Genomic DNA, 16,052 nt, shown 5'->3' with positions numbered 1-16,052 from the left:
TTGGGGTCGAAAGTTTGTATGAAACTTCGTTACTAAAAATGCTAGGAGTCTCAAATTTTGCATAGACGTCACTAGGACGTAGTCATGGAGACAGAAATTAATAATAACATAGTTCACGCGGGTGAAACCGCGAGCGGGCCGCTAGTAGATATATAAAAAGTAAAAGACAATTTAGCTATTATTATTTTTTGTTAATATTGAAATTTTCTTAATTTTAAATTTAATTAATTATTTAATGTTTATTGTATGTACTCCACGTTATAGACTACTGGAATAATTCACAATTAACATAAAAATAAAAAAAAAAACATTAAGTATATTTAAATGAACTAAACAAACCAAATAAAATAAAAACTAACAATTTCCTCTAATATTATTCAAGCGTAGAACTAAATCTCGTTTACAAATTTTTACAAATTCACTAGAGTTTGAGAAGGAAATGGGGTAAAGTCGGATGCAGCAATGCAGGGTAAATTAAATCAGTGCCACCTTACTTACCTGCATAATCCCGCGCCGCGCACAATTTTACCGCTTAAGGAGCTCCTAAGTGCTTTTGATATTATATTTTATATCAAAAGATTGTGGGAGAAGTTACTTATTACAGACTTTTTAGGTTTTTTTAACATGAAAATTATATAAAATTATAATTTTTTCCTAACAGAATGAAGATCTTCTGAATTGAAGATCTTATAGGTTTCTAATCAGTTTTTTAGGGTTCCCTACCACGAGAAGTAGACTCTGTCTGTCTGTCTATCGAGACTATTTATCTCGATATCAAGTTGAAATTATATAAATACTTAGAGGACTACGGTCGTAAGTATTTATATATTTAAAAGATATTCAAAACATATATGTGATGTGCATCAAGTGAGAACTTGCAGTACGAATAAAGGATAATAACCCAAAAAGCTAAAATTTATACATATTTCGTAGAAAAAAATCATTACAAACTTATAGCTGTAGCTCATTTCATACAAAATAAGTGCAAATGTCGGCAAACCTAAGTTTGTCAACCTTTATACGTTGTACTTCCCTATGACACAATCCTGAAATTAGTACGGAACCCTTTGAGATTCGACTCGCACATGACCGGTTTTTCTATTTAATTTACTTCTAAAACAAAAAGCTCAACAAGTAAGAAAATTATAATAAGTTTAAAAAAGCTTTTTGCTATAATACACTCATGCAGGCTATTTACGATCAAGAGATCTGTTTTCGTTATTTCATCAGCATTCGTCGATGTTTCTTTTGTAAGAACCTTTTAATATTTAACATGAATTTATATTTAAGGGTGGACTTTCTTTGTGAGTTTATTGAAATATCCTTCTAAGTATAGATGAGTGAAAAAACTTCAAAGAATACCTTTATAAAGGCGGATTATATTAGGTTGGGAGAAAAAAAACACTACGTGCTTTGTTATCATTAATAGTGAAAGGCTTGATATTAATTGATAACTATTTTTCATAAAGTCATTATTGTTTTATTAAATTAACGAAATATTTCAATTGGTGTAAAAGTAAAAGAATATATATAAAGATTTTTTTAATATAAGTATAGTATATTACACATTATTAAGAATTATTAGTCGTAGAAGTCATTAGCAAAAATATATTTTTCTGTAATAAGTAAGCATTGTTATTTTCTAATTTCAAGTATGATTATATCTATAGCGGAAAGTGGAGAGCGGAGTGTTTTAACACTAGCTTCCTTCTTCCTTTCCTGCTATAGATATAAAGCGTGAAGCTTAAACAAATATTATTTCAAAAGTAATAATCATTTAATATATCTTTGTAGCTTACCGACCTTAAACCATGTTAGAAAGTTACTTTCTTGTTGAGGCTGTAAGTTCATCTACTTTATGAAAGTGTAGTTTTTATGTCTTTAGCTCCGGAGCGCTGGGCGAACACTGATTAATAATAATAAAAACAATGTCTTTCAATTATTATTTTGAATATATTTTAGTTTGTTATATCTGACGCGGTAGTAGTTACTGAGATAGTTATGGGTTCTGTTCCCGTTCAAGTGATTATTTTGAAAAAATATTACCTTGTAAGGCAAAAGGTAGTGTTGTCTCGTTCAACACAGAGTGTAAAAAGTAAAGATAATGGAGAATTCAGGATATCTATAATTTTTCAATTTTCATTTGTTTTTCCTTTATTTAATACAAATAACATCTCATTTCGTACCAAATTTCAAAACTGCAGGTCAACGAGAATATAGATTTTGACTACGCGGAGAATTTTATACTTAATGCAGCAAAATCGATGCATAAATACTCTTATCTTTTGACAGACGGACAAACAGACAACAAAGTGAATCCATAAGGGTCTCGTTTTTATCTTTTAAAATCCGAAACCCTAAAAAAGAAAAAATAACACAATAACAAAAATATAAACAAACACCCCCACCAAAGCAACCATACAAAAATCCAAACACGTGCCATTGCGTGATTCAACACGTGAATTACACTTTCACGTCAAATAAAATGGCATGAAACAACCCCAAAAAATTTCACCAACAAATTTCGTATTGTGTGAAAAGAAGATGATAAGATACGAGAGTCGTTGAGAGAGATGGCCGCGCCCATTAGAGTTAACGAGGACTACAAAATGTCCTGACAACGTCCACCTATGTAGGTGACATGGTTTCTACTATACTTTTGTATTTCAGGTGCTATGTTTGCTATAATGACTGGTTTTATTATTTTTAATATATGTTCTATGGTTTATTCACTATTGTTTAAATAACTTAACGCTATAGTAGGCAGAGGGAACCTAGTGTTAAGACACTCTGTTCCCACTTCCCGCCGCTCGAGCCATTGCATGTTGAATGGCTGAACTCAACGCAAGAAATTCTTCATTTTATTTTATACTAGTGGACCCGAACGCGGCTACGCCCGCTTGAGCTATTATACGAATATATATTAAATATATTTATGAATTATTTTCAGTTTACAATAGAGAGATGCATTAAGCAAGCTCATTTTGGGTGACGTTTTCTAACAACAAACTTTGCAAATCGTTGCTTAGCAACGGTCTCATAGGTACGGTTGTTATTAATATGGCGGAATAAATTGCATGTCAAATCAATAAATATTTTAATATATTGGTATATATCGAAAATATTACAAATATGAGAAAAAAAAAGGATCCTATTATCCGAGACCCTCAAGTATCTCTATATGAGTATTTTATCACAATTAAATTAGCGGTTTGGCCCTGATTGCGTAAAAGACAGACAGACAGACAGACAGAGTTACTTTCGAATTTATAATATAGGTATGGATTGTAGATCAAAAGATATGAGAACGAAGTGCTACATTACTACACAATTTCTATGGATTTGTATTTGAAATATATGTTATTTTACACCAATAGAAATATAATACGTAGTTTTTTGTATTAAAATCGACAATAATATAACGAAACGCACCGGCTGGTGCTAGTTAACTGAATAAATACGAAATACAGGGACGCGATGTTTGTTCCGATTCGAATGTAAAACACAATTTTCCAATGAAAAAATACGATGTACAATAAATAAAAATACGGAATAGAAAAAAAACGTATAAGTGGCTAAAGTTTAACAATCAGTTATGTTCGTAGAAAAATTGTATTATATTTCATAAAAAAAATATTAAAAATAATATTATACATATAATTCAGCTTGATTAACATGAAATAAAATTAAAACTAAATAAACCAAGCGTGTATGCAAAATTTAGTTCATGTGTTTGTTTATTGTCCACGAATTTCTCAGAAACTAAACTTCATATTATAATTATATTTTTATTTATTTAAAAGAGGTATATTTCAACAACCAAACAGGAACAGTCCAAATTTCATCAATATCAGTTCGGCACTTTTTGATATATACCTACTCATTTTTGGAGGGAATATAGGCCTTTTTTTACTAAATACAATTAAATCCTTTCACAATAAATAACAAATGTAAACATAATAAAAAAACAGTGCATAGAAAAAAAGTATTTTCCATTCAATAGGAAAAAAACCTCTTCAGATATAAAATAAGTAAGTAAGTAGCTACTGCAATCATAGTCCTCTCTAATACATTACAAAGAAGTTCTTCAATAAAGCAATGCCTCGGTATTTGTAGAGCACTTTACACTCTATGAATACTTTTATTCTTTTACAATAATCCGTATATTTTTAAATCAACATATTAAACAAGATACAAAAGTAAAATAATTATATGTAAGAAATAATAAAAACTAGCCCGGTATATGACATTAGTGTAACCTAACAATATATATATTTATATATTTTATTATATATATATATATTATATTTTTTATGTATATATTTTTTTTATTAAATAGCAGAGTAGGCAATGGGAATAAGGGAACCTAGTGTTAAGACACTCCGTTTCCCATTAACACCTGCGTTCCTTGGTTTCAGAACGAGGAAAATATATAATATACCAGAGTCGAATCGGCAACCGTCGTTTCTACAGTCGCACGTTCGTGCCCCTGCGCTACGACGGCCTCAAATACGATAAATAATATTCTCAAAAAAAAAAATCTTTAGTTCTAGTCTTACATAACAATCACAGCAAACATCATATTTTGAAACTACTATTAAAATTCACGCATGTCTTGAATATTAACCTTACAATAATATTATATTATCTGGTAATTATGAAAAATATGATGATATATACGATTTTCTGTTTGTAAATATTATTTCATTTCATACTCTTCATACAAAAATATGAATTCTTAGGTAATTTACCTAAAAACTGACATCCACAAAAATATGGAAATTCAAAATCAAAAAATCGCCCCAAATATTGCCGTAACACTTCAATAAAATCAATATAAAACTGGAGTGTTCCCTAATTATCATCAAAACAAACGAGCGAAAAAAGAGATTACGAACAAAATAAGGCATTCGATCTACCGCAATTACAGTTTCCGAGCGAAGCGAAGTTCTTTTTATGGTGAATACACATACTGATGGTTAACAATCGGTCTTCCAGGGTTCTACTCCCATTCTTGGAATCCATCGTCAGATCAGCTCGATAGTACAGCATTATAATATTGTCAGGTACCATTGCTGTCGTGGTAAAAACTCGGGTGGTCGAACTTTATTTCCTCGCTTTAGCAAAAAGCGACGTTGAGTTCTACAGCTGGAAAATTGGACGAAAAGAAGGTTCCCTCTGTCTACCTTGTTATATGCGGGAAACATCATGAACCTATTTAATTTTAATTTTTTTGGTGAATAAGTTCCAGGGCGACCCAATAAAAGCGCGTTAAATACTGTTGAACTTTAACCTTAAATCATGCTGGCGATCACGTTCTTTGATAAAGCCGTTTTTCTCCCAGCGGCCGAGATAACACGTTTTACGAGAATGACATTGCCACTTGCTTTTTTAAGCTCGCTCCTCTGATAAGCCATACAGGAACTTGGCTTATTTTTGCAAATAAATTTTATTTACGTTACATTGTTGTTTTAAAAATTCCACTCTTGGATATAAAAGTGGAACTTTAAAACATCTCAACAATTTCAAACTCATACAAGTTTTGTCCTCAAATTTTTACTTGAATATTCAAAAAATAAGTTAATTATGACATTTAATGCCATAAATAAATATAATGAACGTCAGTTTATAAGTAATGTTATAAAATATGTTACTTACAATATTTTTTGTACCATTTGGATTGATTTTAAAATAACCCAAACATTTTAGAAGATTCTAGCAATCTTCTCAATATAAAAAAAAATCTATGATATAGCATGAACGAAATCACAAGGAGCAACTGGAACTAAATAAAATTATCGAGGATCTCAGGTAGGTAATAGATCTCACTGGGTCACCTAGACTAAGTTAATTTCCGTAGTACGGCAAGTACTGGCACGTAGCTGGCGGTGCGACAGGTTAATACCCCCCCTTAGACTTGAATAATGTGGTTTTTAACTGGTGCGCTTCTAAGAAAATCTGTGATTATGATTTAAAAGGTTAATTTGTTGTAAAGTTTTAATTGACGTTTTATATTAATTATTGATTAGTTTTATGTTGAAAAGAATATTTTTTATGGCGTTGAAATTTTAAATATTTTAATGAAAACGCCATTTTTTTTATATTTCAAAATATTCCTGTTTTGATTGTTTTCTAAGTAAATATAATTTATTTTTAGTATTTCAAATAATAACCGTTGTATAATTACAGACTATTTCAACTATAAACAAGACATTTATCTATAATGCTTTAGTATAACACACAAATACATATGATACGTATTTTGGAAACAACTTGTGCTATGATGAAAACAAGAGACGATTATTATTATTATTTAATAGATACTTTACATAACACTGTATATACTACATAGATAACAAACAGATAAATTAATTAATTTGATAAAATGTATATTTAATTTTAAATAAATAATACCATAAAACAAAAATAGACTATATATATATATTATTAAAAAAAAACATACTACGTCTACATAGTACATAGATAATAAATCTCAGTCCGTTATCAATCGGCCTGGCTGGAAAGTTGTAAGCCCAAGATCCGGTAAGTTGGCGGGGTTTTTGCTACAACTTCGCATGCCACAGATTATATCGCTTTTAACTACGCCATTTTTGTATTTCACGAAATAATCATGTTGTAATAAATATTTTTACTCTATATTTTGTTATTTCTAGAGTATGTAAGACAATTGTCAGTGTGAGGGTATTTTACAGAATATAAAATAATAATACCCACATAATTATTTATAAAAGAGGAAAGGAACGGCTATAAAAAGTGACGTTTTTGATGGATTGAGACAATACGTCGTTATTCTGCCTGTCGTAAGGTGTAAAATTGTGACCGTGTTCAAGTATTTAAAATCAGTGTCATTGTTGGAACTATGCGTTTTAAAACGTGTATAAGTGTAAAGGGTTATAAAGAAACAGTGTTAGAAGTGTGTATATGTAAAAGAGGAACAATAAATTATGGTTATTAAGTATTTTCTTATACTTACCCCCTGGCATTTTTACAAGTATTTGTTTAATTTTTTGTATTTTTTGTGCTTAGAAATATTTTATAATATTGTGCATAAAATAAGCTTTTTATTTCTTCTACAATTTCATAATACTATTTTTATTATAAAAGTTATTTTAATTACAATAGAATAGAATAGGTACAAAGAATAACAATGTATAGACATCGACTATCACTTCATTCGATTCCACTCGAGTGCACTCGAGAACTGTGAGTATAAAAAAAAAGATCTGTAGAGATTTTCTATCTAGATAGAAAACTCGTTTCATAACTTCATATATAAGTACTGTCTGAAAATTCTTTGGTAATTTAAAAAATAGTTTAATATATTTAAATATTTAATAGTATTTTTAGTACCATGTAAATCTCGTGAAGGTCTCCTTCTCTATCTCTTTGCATTATTAAAGGAAAATTCATGTATGCAATAGAACCCAAAACATTGTTTTTTTTATTTATTTTTTTTGTCAGTTTGTTTTTGCATTTGTGCACGCTAATCTCCGAAACGTCTTAGCTGATTTAAATTCAATTTTCTTTTATGTATTATGCCAAACTTCCATTTCCTTTACATTTAGTGTTTGTTTTATTTAAATCAGTTCACAAATATATCGATATAAAGTATTTTGTTTGACAATTCTCCTATGAAATAACTATTTTATTGAATTTGTTAAAACTTTAGTATACAACGTATCTATATTGTCTTTTAAAATTACAATATTATTAGAAAGAAATAAGATTAGGCTAATAAAAAACTAAATATATCTCTATCTACTACATATATATACACATACACTACATATAGTAACATATGCATTTGAAATATACATACAATATACAATCTCCTCCCCGACCGTAGCGGTGCAGTAATAAAGGCTCACCTCAGTGCCACTGCCAGCTGCGCCCGAACATTTTAATGATTTCACGGTAATTAGATTTTTTAATATCCCCCCGGAGGTCGACTACGCGACCCCACTTTATTCAAACATTTCATATTTTACGTTGGTACTAACCCCTACTAAATATAAAATGATTAAGTTGTTTAATTTTTTTTTTTTTCATTAAAGATACTAAGATGTCGTAAGGGCTGTATAGCGAGAAAGAAAAATTATATAAAATTTACATAAGCTAATTGTAGGCAACTATAGTCTTTTTTTTTAAATGTGTTAAGAATTTCATTACTTCTTACGTCGTAATCTCGAGACTTTGCGTCGCTTGTGAGTTCGATCTCTACTTGGTGAAATAAAAATACGTAATGCCTAGAAAATTCGGCGGAACGTTGGGAACGGAGTGTTTTAATACTAGATTCCCTCTTCCTACCCTGCTATATGCGGGATGCAGCGTGAAGTTGAAAAAAAAAGTAATTTTTTCCAAAAGAATTTGTTGCTTTTGGTAAATTATAACTTAAATTATTTCCTGCAATAAGCATTTCAATAATGAAATAAAAAAATAATTGTGACAAAAAGTCCTTAGAAATTATTGTTATATAAAAACTAAACATCTATAAACCAAAATTTTTTGTCATTTAAAAATTTCATTTAAAAATATTCTACAAAAATATATTATAACTAAACAAAAGCACTTGAAAGACACATAATAAAATCGATACAACAAAACTAACGATAACGACCACGCCGCCGCTATAAAAAATGACAACTATAAAAGAAATTATATCGATGCAATTTATTCTAACAAAAACTTACCCCAGATGTTGAAGATATACCAGAAAAGTCGATGGTCGCGATATCGCGAAGCCAGTGGAGGAAATTGCCGCCTTGACCTACATCCTCTGTTCTAACCCCCAGTAAAAACAGTCTTGGAAAAACAGATTCTACATTCTTTAAAGATGAAATACAAGAAGACTTTTTATCTTGATTCATTTTCAAATAATGAAAGTTTATTTGAGTGGTACAAAAAGATAAGTTGTTTGGGTTTCGTAAATAGTTATTGTGGATGTATTTAAATTGGTACGAAACGGGAATTGAACCTATACTTATCAAACTTGGCCCCTCTCTGTTATTAGTAGATAAGTTCACTTAAACCTGATATTGAGGTCGTCGTCGATGGTTGAGGATTCGATTGCCACTCGTGGAATGAAATATTTAGTATTTTTTTTCTCTATGGAGACGAGAGAAAGTGGGGCGTCGAGTTCCACCACTCAACACACAATGCCTTCAAAATTCGGCGAAAATGGGGAACAAAAGTAAAATCGTAATGGGAACAGAGTGTGTTAACATTGGGTTCCCAGATATAGCGTGAAGCGAAATTATTTTTCAGATATTTATTATAATAACCATTTAATTTTAGCGATTCCATAAAAAAATCTTCTTGTAGATTGACGTGAGATATGAGAACTTAAATATTAATATATATATATATGTATGTATGTATGTATGTTTCGGGTATATTAGGCATAAAGGTAAACGCACAACATTACTGTCATCCCAAGTTTTTACGCGGTGATATATCGAAGCGGCGTACAAAATTGGCGTTTTGACCTACTTTCTCAATTTCAACGTTACATACATACAAACTTAAAGAAAATTTAACTTAAAATACTCGAATGTGACGTAAGAAAGTTTATTTTAGCTTTTTATATATATATATATATATATATCTTTCTCTGACCTCGAAGGATAAAAGCCTGGAGACATTCTACTACCAAATTCTATACATTTTCTTCATATTCTAGATATAAAATTTAATTTTCTATACAACTAATGAAAGAAACAAAATAATGAATACAATTAAACATTTTTATTACTAAGACGATATTAAAATGCAGAACGTTTGTCTTTGTTACGGCGAGCAATATCTCGTTGTAAACAAAAAGATTAAATATAATAGTCGCCAGGGGCACAAGCGAGTGACTGTAAGCGTGACAGGTGTGGGTTCGATTCCGACTCAAGGAAATTAAATATTTAATATTTTCATTTCTTTATTCTGGCCTTCATTTTATATCATCAAGCAACTGCTTCTTTTATTTGGTAGACTAATGTTAGTAGTAGTTTAGTAAGTTTAGTGCGAAGTCATGTTTTTAATTTTTCTCCATTCTTTTACTTAACAAGCCAGACTAAAATTTAAAGGTCTTTATTATTTTCTAATTTTTTAAACGCGATTGAATTTATAGCCGTTACGTATACAGCCCACCAAACCCTCCGAGTCGATATATGTCTACGATAACATTAAAAGTAAAAAGACAAATTAAAATTAAAGTAAAAAGACATAAGTCGATGTAACCACATACTTAAAGAAATGTGGAAGCTCCACTGGCAATATCATTGAAAGAGAAGAAAAAAAGAGACTCGAACCCATTTCTTCACATAAAGGAACCTTTTGAGTAATCTAAGACTTCCATCGCACGTGCCAGAACACTTTACTCGTACTTATTCCCGCTGTATATCTCGAACAGTGATGAAAGTAGATTTTTTTTATGAAAATCCGTTTCACGCACAAATGAGCACTTTTATCTTAAGATCGTAATATCGATCGCCAGTGGGAAACGAACGCACTGATACTTCCGTTTCAATGGATTTCTAAGAAACAAATTTATTACATGATCGTTTATTTGTATGTAAATTTAAAAAAATACTTAAAATATGTGTTTTTTTTGTTTTTGTATTTAATCTCGTCGTAATTTTTTGGTAATTATTTCATATATGTACGATATGTATCATCTATACCTACATATATTATACATTCGAAAGTAACTCTGTCTGTCTGTCTTTTACGCAATCAGGGCCAAACCGCTAATTTAATTGTGATAAAATACCCATACAGAGATACTTGAAGGTCTGGGGATGAACATAGAATTTTTTTCTCATATTTGTAATATTTTCGATATATATCAATATATTAAAATACTTATTGATTTGACATGCAATTTATTCCGCCATGTTAATAACAACCGTTGCTAAGCAACGATTGGCAAAGTTTGTTGTTAGAAAACGTCACCCAAAATGAGCTTGCTTAACGCATCTCTCTATTGAAAACTGTAAATAATTTCACAAATATATTTAATAAATATTCGTATAGTTCAAGCGGGCGTAGCCGCGTTCGGGTCCACTAGTATCATTATAAATATTTGAGAATTTAATATTTAAGATAAAATTGAATGAAATGTTTACTTTCTTTGGAAATATAATATACGTTATAATACATACAGTATTCAGATATAAAATAGTAGAAGTTATATATATGGTAACTCCGGAACGTGCACAAAGGAAGTAACGACCCAGTAATCTTTCCTTCACTTCCCACTTCCTCCGAAAGTAACAAACATAGCTAATAATAAATCTATATTGAAAGGCTCTTTTTCACGCCCATTGTATCCAGTATTTATAAAATAGTTGGTGTTAAATTTATCAATATTGACTTCATAATTTAGTGACGGATCACTCTGTTTTCTACTGTGGTAGATATAAGAAGACATTCGTTCTTTAAGCATATTATTTTTTGATGACAGAAACGACGACGTCGTATTTCATTATATCAATACAAAATACGCTAACATAGTTAAACACAGATTTGTCTAAGCAAAATTCAACTAGCATTGTATTTATAAAATCTAATAAACTTAATAGTACGTAGAAGACTCTTCTTCTTCTTCTTCAGAGTAAGAATCTTGTGTCATAATAAAAACAATAATTGACCTTTTGTGTAAACGGACTAGTATACATTTTTTTTCAGTTTCACGCTGCATCTCGCATACAGCAGGGTAGTCAGAGGGAACCTTACCTTATCTTACCTTAAGACACTTCGTTCTCAATTTTTCACACGCATTGCCTCACAATTCGTTACTATAATATTATAAATGATCAATTAATTCTCGACTCATTCATCAACCCATTAGTTTAAACGTAGCTAGAGTCACATTATACTTGACTTTAAATTCTCCCAATAAATTGTTACCGAGTCACTAATGGAAATGCAAATTTCCTCCCGGCTCCATAGAAAACGGTAACAGCTTAGTTCATATGGGATAAGTGGCATCAGTAATGCTCGTATGTAATAAGAATTATGAAGAAATAAAGATATAAAATATATTTTATTAAAGCTAGCCACCTGAACGCGGCTTCGCCCACTTATATTTACTGTTACATCCAAATTATACAAAATCCTTACATAGATTGTAGCCTATGTGTTGTTCTGATATAAAAGCTATACTAGTGTAAAGTTTCATCGAAATCTGTTTAGTAGTTTATGCATGAAAGTGAAAGAAACATCCGTCCTCACAAACTTTTACATTTATATTATAAATGGGGATTGATTGGGATGATTGAAATGAAAATATCTTATTTTTGTATAATATTTGTTCGTTTACTTAAAGATATTTATATGAATATAGATAGGAAAAAGAGCTAAAATTAAATAAAACGTTAGTAATATTTATATATATCATTTTAAAGAGACAACCTTTAAATGGAAAATTAAATAACTCTTATTATTTTCCAACATTATATTAGTTATTTTAAGTTTTTCATATATTTAAGCTTTGAAAGAACCAAAACACGCTGCGCTACGATTCTCAATATCAAAGTTCTACAGAAATAACATTTTAAACAAACACACATACACCCATATCTATTCTATTTCGTTTTTGTTCTACATTCGTACAAGTAACAGTATTCTAATGAGATAAAATCGAAACTTTTACGTAGCTTTTAACATAATTGGTATCAGGTGTATGGGAGTTCTGAAATCTGATAAGGCAATACTCCTACGCTTTTAACCTTACAAAGCTAAGGTTGTTTGGAGATTTCCTATTATGAAAATTGTTATAATTTTGTTAACGTTGTAAGGAGTATTTGAATTTGTTAGTATATAAAATATTGTATTTTTTTTTAATAATGTATTTTTTTTTTCACAGGAGTCGATGACACGCACAAGTTTTTGGGCAACGAGACGCACACGGACTACTTCAGGTTGTTGTTGCGAGACGGGAACTACTTGCTAGTGGGTGGCAGGTAAGAATAAATATAAACTATATCTCATTAATACCTTTTTAGGGAATCAGCTCTGAATTTGGACCTGTTGTCTGTTTTTTTTGGTATTTACGAAGAAATGTCTTATCTAGATAAGTCTGGCTAACAGAATCAAAAAATGCTTTTAATTCCTATACCGTTTGACGTTCTTAATCTATGGTTTTCTGTGTTAAAACATTTTGTTTCCTTAAGTTAAAACGTTAGCTAAAATAAAGTAAAAACAAAATAATAATTAATTTTCTATTCAATTATTAACATTAAATAACGTACATTTTAAGTGAAATGCCAAAAAGAAAACGTTTACAATATTGAAGTGAGTGTCTGAAACAATCTTCTTTCAACACATTATTCTGATATTGTAAAAATAAATCTCATTCGATTCTCCTTGCTTTTGCTTCTTATCGTTTATTTGTAACGTTTTAGGGTTCCGTAGTTCAAAACAAAAATACGGAACCTTTGAAGCATCTTTTTGTTGTCCATTTGTCTGTATGTCTGTAAGTCGTCTATTTTCTTTCTTGTTTTAATTAATAAATTGATCTTTATTCGTCAAGACCGTGTGAAGATATCAAGCTTTTATTAATAAACCAGTGTAGAGCCCCTTGCAGTAAAAAAAATCTAATTCTAAATAAGCAATATCAAAGGATACGAGCGTTCTTTCTTCTTCATATTGTATGAAATTCGCCATGTAAATAACCAATGAATTTGCCTTCGAGTCGGCCTAGATTCACGAAATTTAACAATAAATGCTTAGTACATAAAAAAAATAAAAAAATGTTAAATAAAAATATAACTTATGGTAATTGCAGAAAATGTAGACTACAAAAAAAAACACTAAATCATACTATATCTGTATATTTTTAGTTTGTAGGTTTCATATAAAAATAATACCCACTAACTTAAGTTCAACAATCTTTTATAAGTTGATATGTATTTACATCTATGAAATTGGTACGGAACCCTCAGTGGGCGTGCCTGACTCGCACTTGACCAGTTTTTTTACAAACTCTCAGTGGGGATTCAATTAAAAGAAATTCTTTTCTTGCTCTGCTATTTATTGTTCGTTTTGCTCGTTTCATTTCGCGATATAGTCATTGTATTGTATTGAAAGTAAGTATGAATTCGCAATAACCGTCTGAACTATATTAAAACTTCAACATTCATTGAAGGTTCTATAGGGATGAACGGATTTTTTTTTAAAATATAAAACGTAATATTAATTGGAGGCCTTCTCATTCAAGGAAATGAGTTATTTAATATTTTCATTTCTATGCTCTGGTGTCGATGCAATTGACGGCGTTGAGTACCGCCACTCAACACGTAATGTCTCCAGAATTCGGGGTGTCTCAACACTAGGCTTTCTCTGCTTACCCTGCTACATGTGTGATATAGTATGAAGCTTAGAAATATTAAAATAAATTATTTTCAGACCTTTGAGTATAAAAATATAAAAATATTCAATTTGGAAGTGTTGGCTTGTATGTCTGAATTGCATACTTGAATGAATTTCAAAGTTTGCCGATGTGCATACAAGAAATATATATAATATTATTTGCAATGAATATATTATTACTTTCATATCGGTTTCTTCTCCTTGTTATAAATTACCTTTTTTTAATATTTTCAGAACAGCTCAAAAGTAATAGGACATAAAGAATAAATTTAAATTAAACTAATATTATTATAAATTTCATAATTTGTATTATACATATTATACACAATATAATTTAAACTTAAAATATCTTTAAGCTTTTGCTTGAACTTAAATCTGTATTAATACTAAAGCTTTCGAGACAACAGCTTATTTTTAAAGCCATGCATACATTCAGTAGTAGATACTTATTTGTTTTTCCTCTTTCACTCCAATTCGTAGAGAAGTTTAGGAACCGCGGAGGTACGTACCTCCTGAGTCTACCTCGACCGCAGAGGCAATATACCCTTCCCTCTCCCACCAGCGCCATTCACTTCCTCGCGTTTGCATTTGTAAAGATTTTTGGCTGGTTTGGAGGAACATTTAACACCCCTTCGCCCTACGACCTGAGCGCCATTTTTGTAGAGTTGTGCGTTATCGGTGTCGATATATCACTTTAATAGCCCGAAATAATTATTTGATTAAGTTTTTTTTGGTAATTTTCGTAACTGTAATTAATTTAAAGTAAAATAATGTTAAATTACATGTTTTGTTTAAACCGATGAAGGGTTTTAGAGTAAAATTTTCTATAAAACTTTAAAAAGTAATAAATGTATTTCATACATACGAGTAATTACATTACAGCTTCGAAGCCGTTCTGGCGTATTGGAACAGCGTTTTGCTATAAATGCGAAGGTCGTAGATTCGGTCCTGAGTCGGGAGTATGATTTATTTTTTCATGCCAGATTAGATCTGGCACAAAATATCTTTTTGTGGCGTTAATTTCCATCCCTCAACTATACGACTCTACAAGTAAAATATATCCACGACAAGCCATGTCGACAGCGCTATTTGTTTGCACTTAGCTATGAATATTTCTTCATTCATGTAAAGGACACTTGAAATGCATTCTCTCTGCAGATGAGCTTCCACTGCGAGGATTTAATATACTATTATGTATGTACCACTCGTATTATCTCAGGAACGAGAGACAGTTGTATGTCTCATTACCGTATAATTGCTGAATCTGGTAAAAGTAAGAGCTTATAATTTAAATCTTTTGAACATCACCGTCGTGCTCGTCGAAGATGTACTTATTCTTCTTCTTCATATTGGAAGAAATTCTATTTTAAAATGCTCTGCAAGAGTTAAATTATAACTTCTATTTTATATCAATATGCTAATAATATATGTTTAGATGTTTTTTAAAAAATGGTGCTATAAAATGTGGATATTTGTAAACAATGTAATTCAATCAATCAATCAAATCGGCCTTTTCAAGACCACTGCTGAACATAAGCCTCTCCCAGGGTGCGCCAAAGTTCCCGATCCTCCGCCTTCCGCATCCAGTCGAAGCCAGCAACCTTCTTCAACAATGTAATTGCTTAACAAATATTTGGACGTGTTATTGTTCTGAAATTCCAAATTTAAAA

General features: G+C 30.5%; 1 protein-coding gene across 4 annotated transcripts in view; it reads left to right on the top strand.

Annotated features, from left to right (window-relative positions):
• Sema1a (semaphorin 1a) overlaps nucleotides 1-16,052 on the top strand; it is a 331,748-nt gene that overhangs the window by 271,005 nt on the left and 44,691 nt on the right. For all 4 annotated transcript variants that reach the window (XM_085197182.1, XM_085197180.1, XM_085197181.1 and 1 more), the window contains exon 3: nucleotides 12,878-12,974. In XM_085197182.1, the coding sequence (XP_085053308.1) occupies nucleotides 12,878-12,974 (97 nt within the window). The remainder of the gene's footprint in view (nucleotides 1-12,877; nucleotides 12,975-16,052) is intronic.

This window comes from Heliconius melpomene, chromosome 14 (assembly GCF_056956725.1).
Source record: "Heliconius melpomene rosina isolate 202511_hmr_F chromosome 14, ASM5695672v1, whole genome shotgun sequence".
NCBI classification, from domain to species: Eukaryota; Metazoa; Arthropoda; class Insecta; order Lepidoptera; family Nymphalidae; genus Heliconius; species Heliconius melpomene.
The sequence above is the reverse complement of the archived record's forward strand: the minus strand, read 5'-3'. Positions and strand labels throughout refer to the sequence as shown.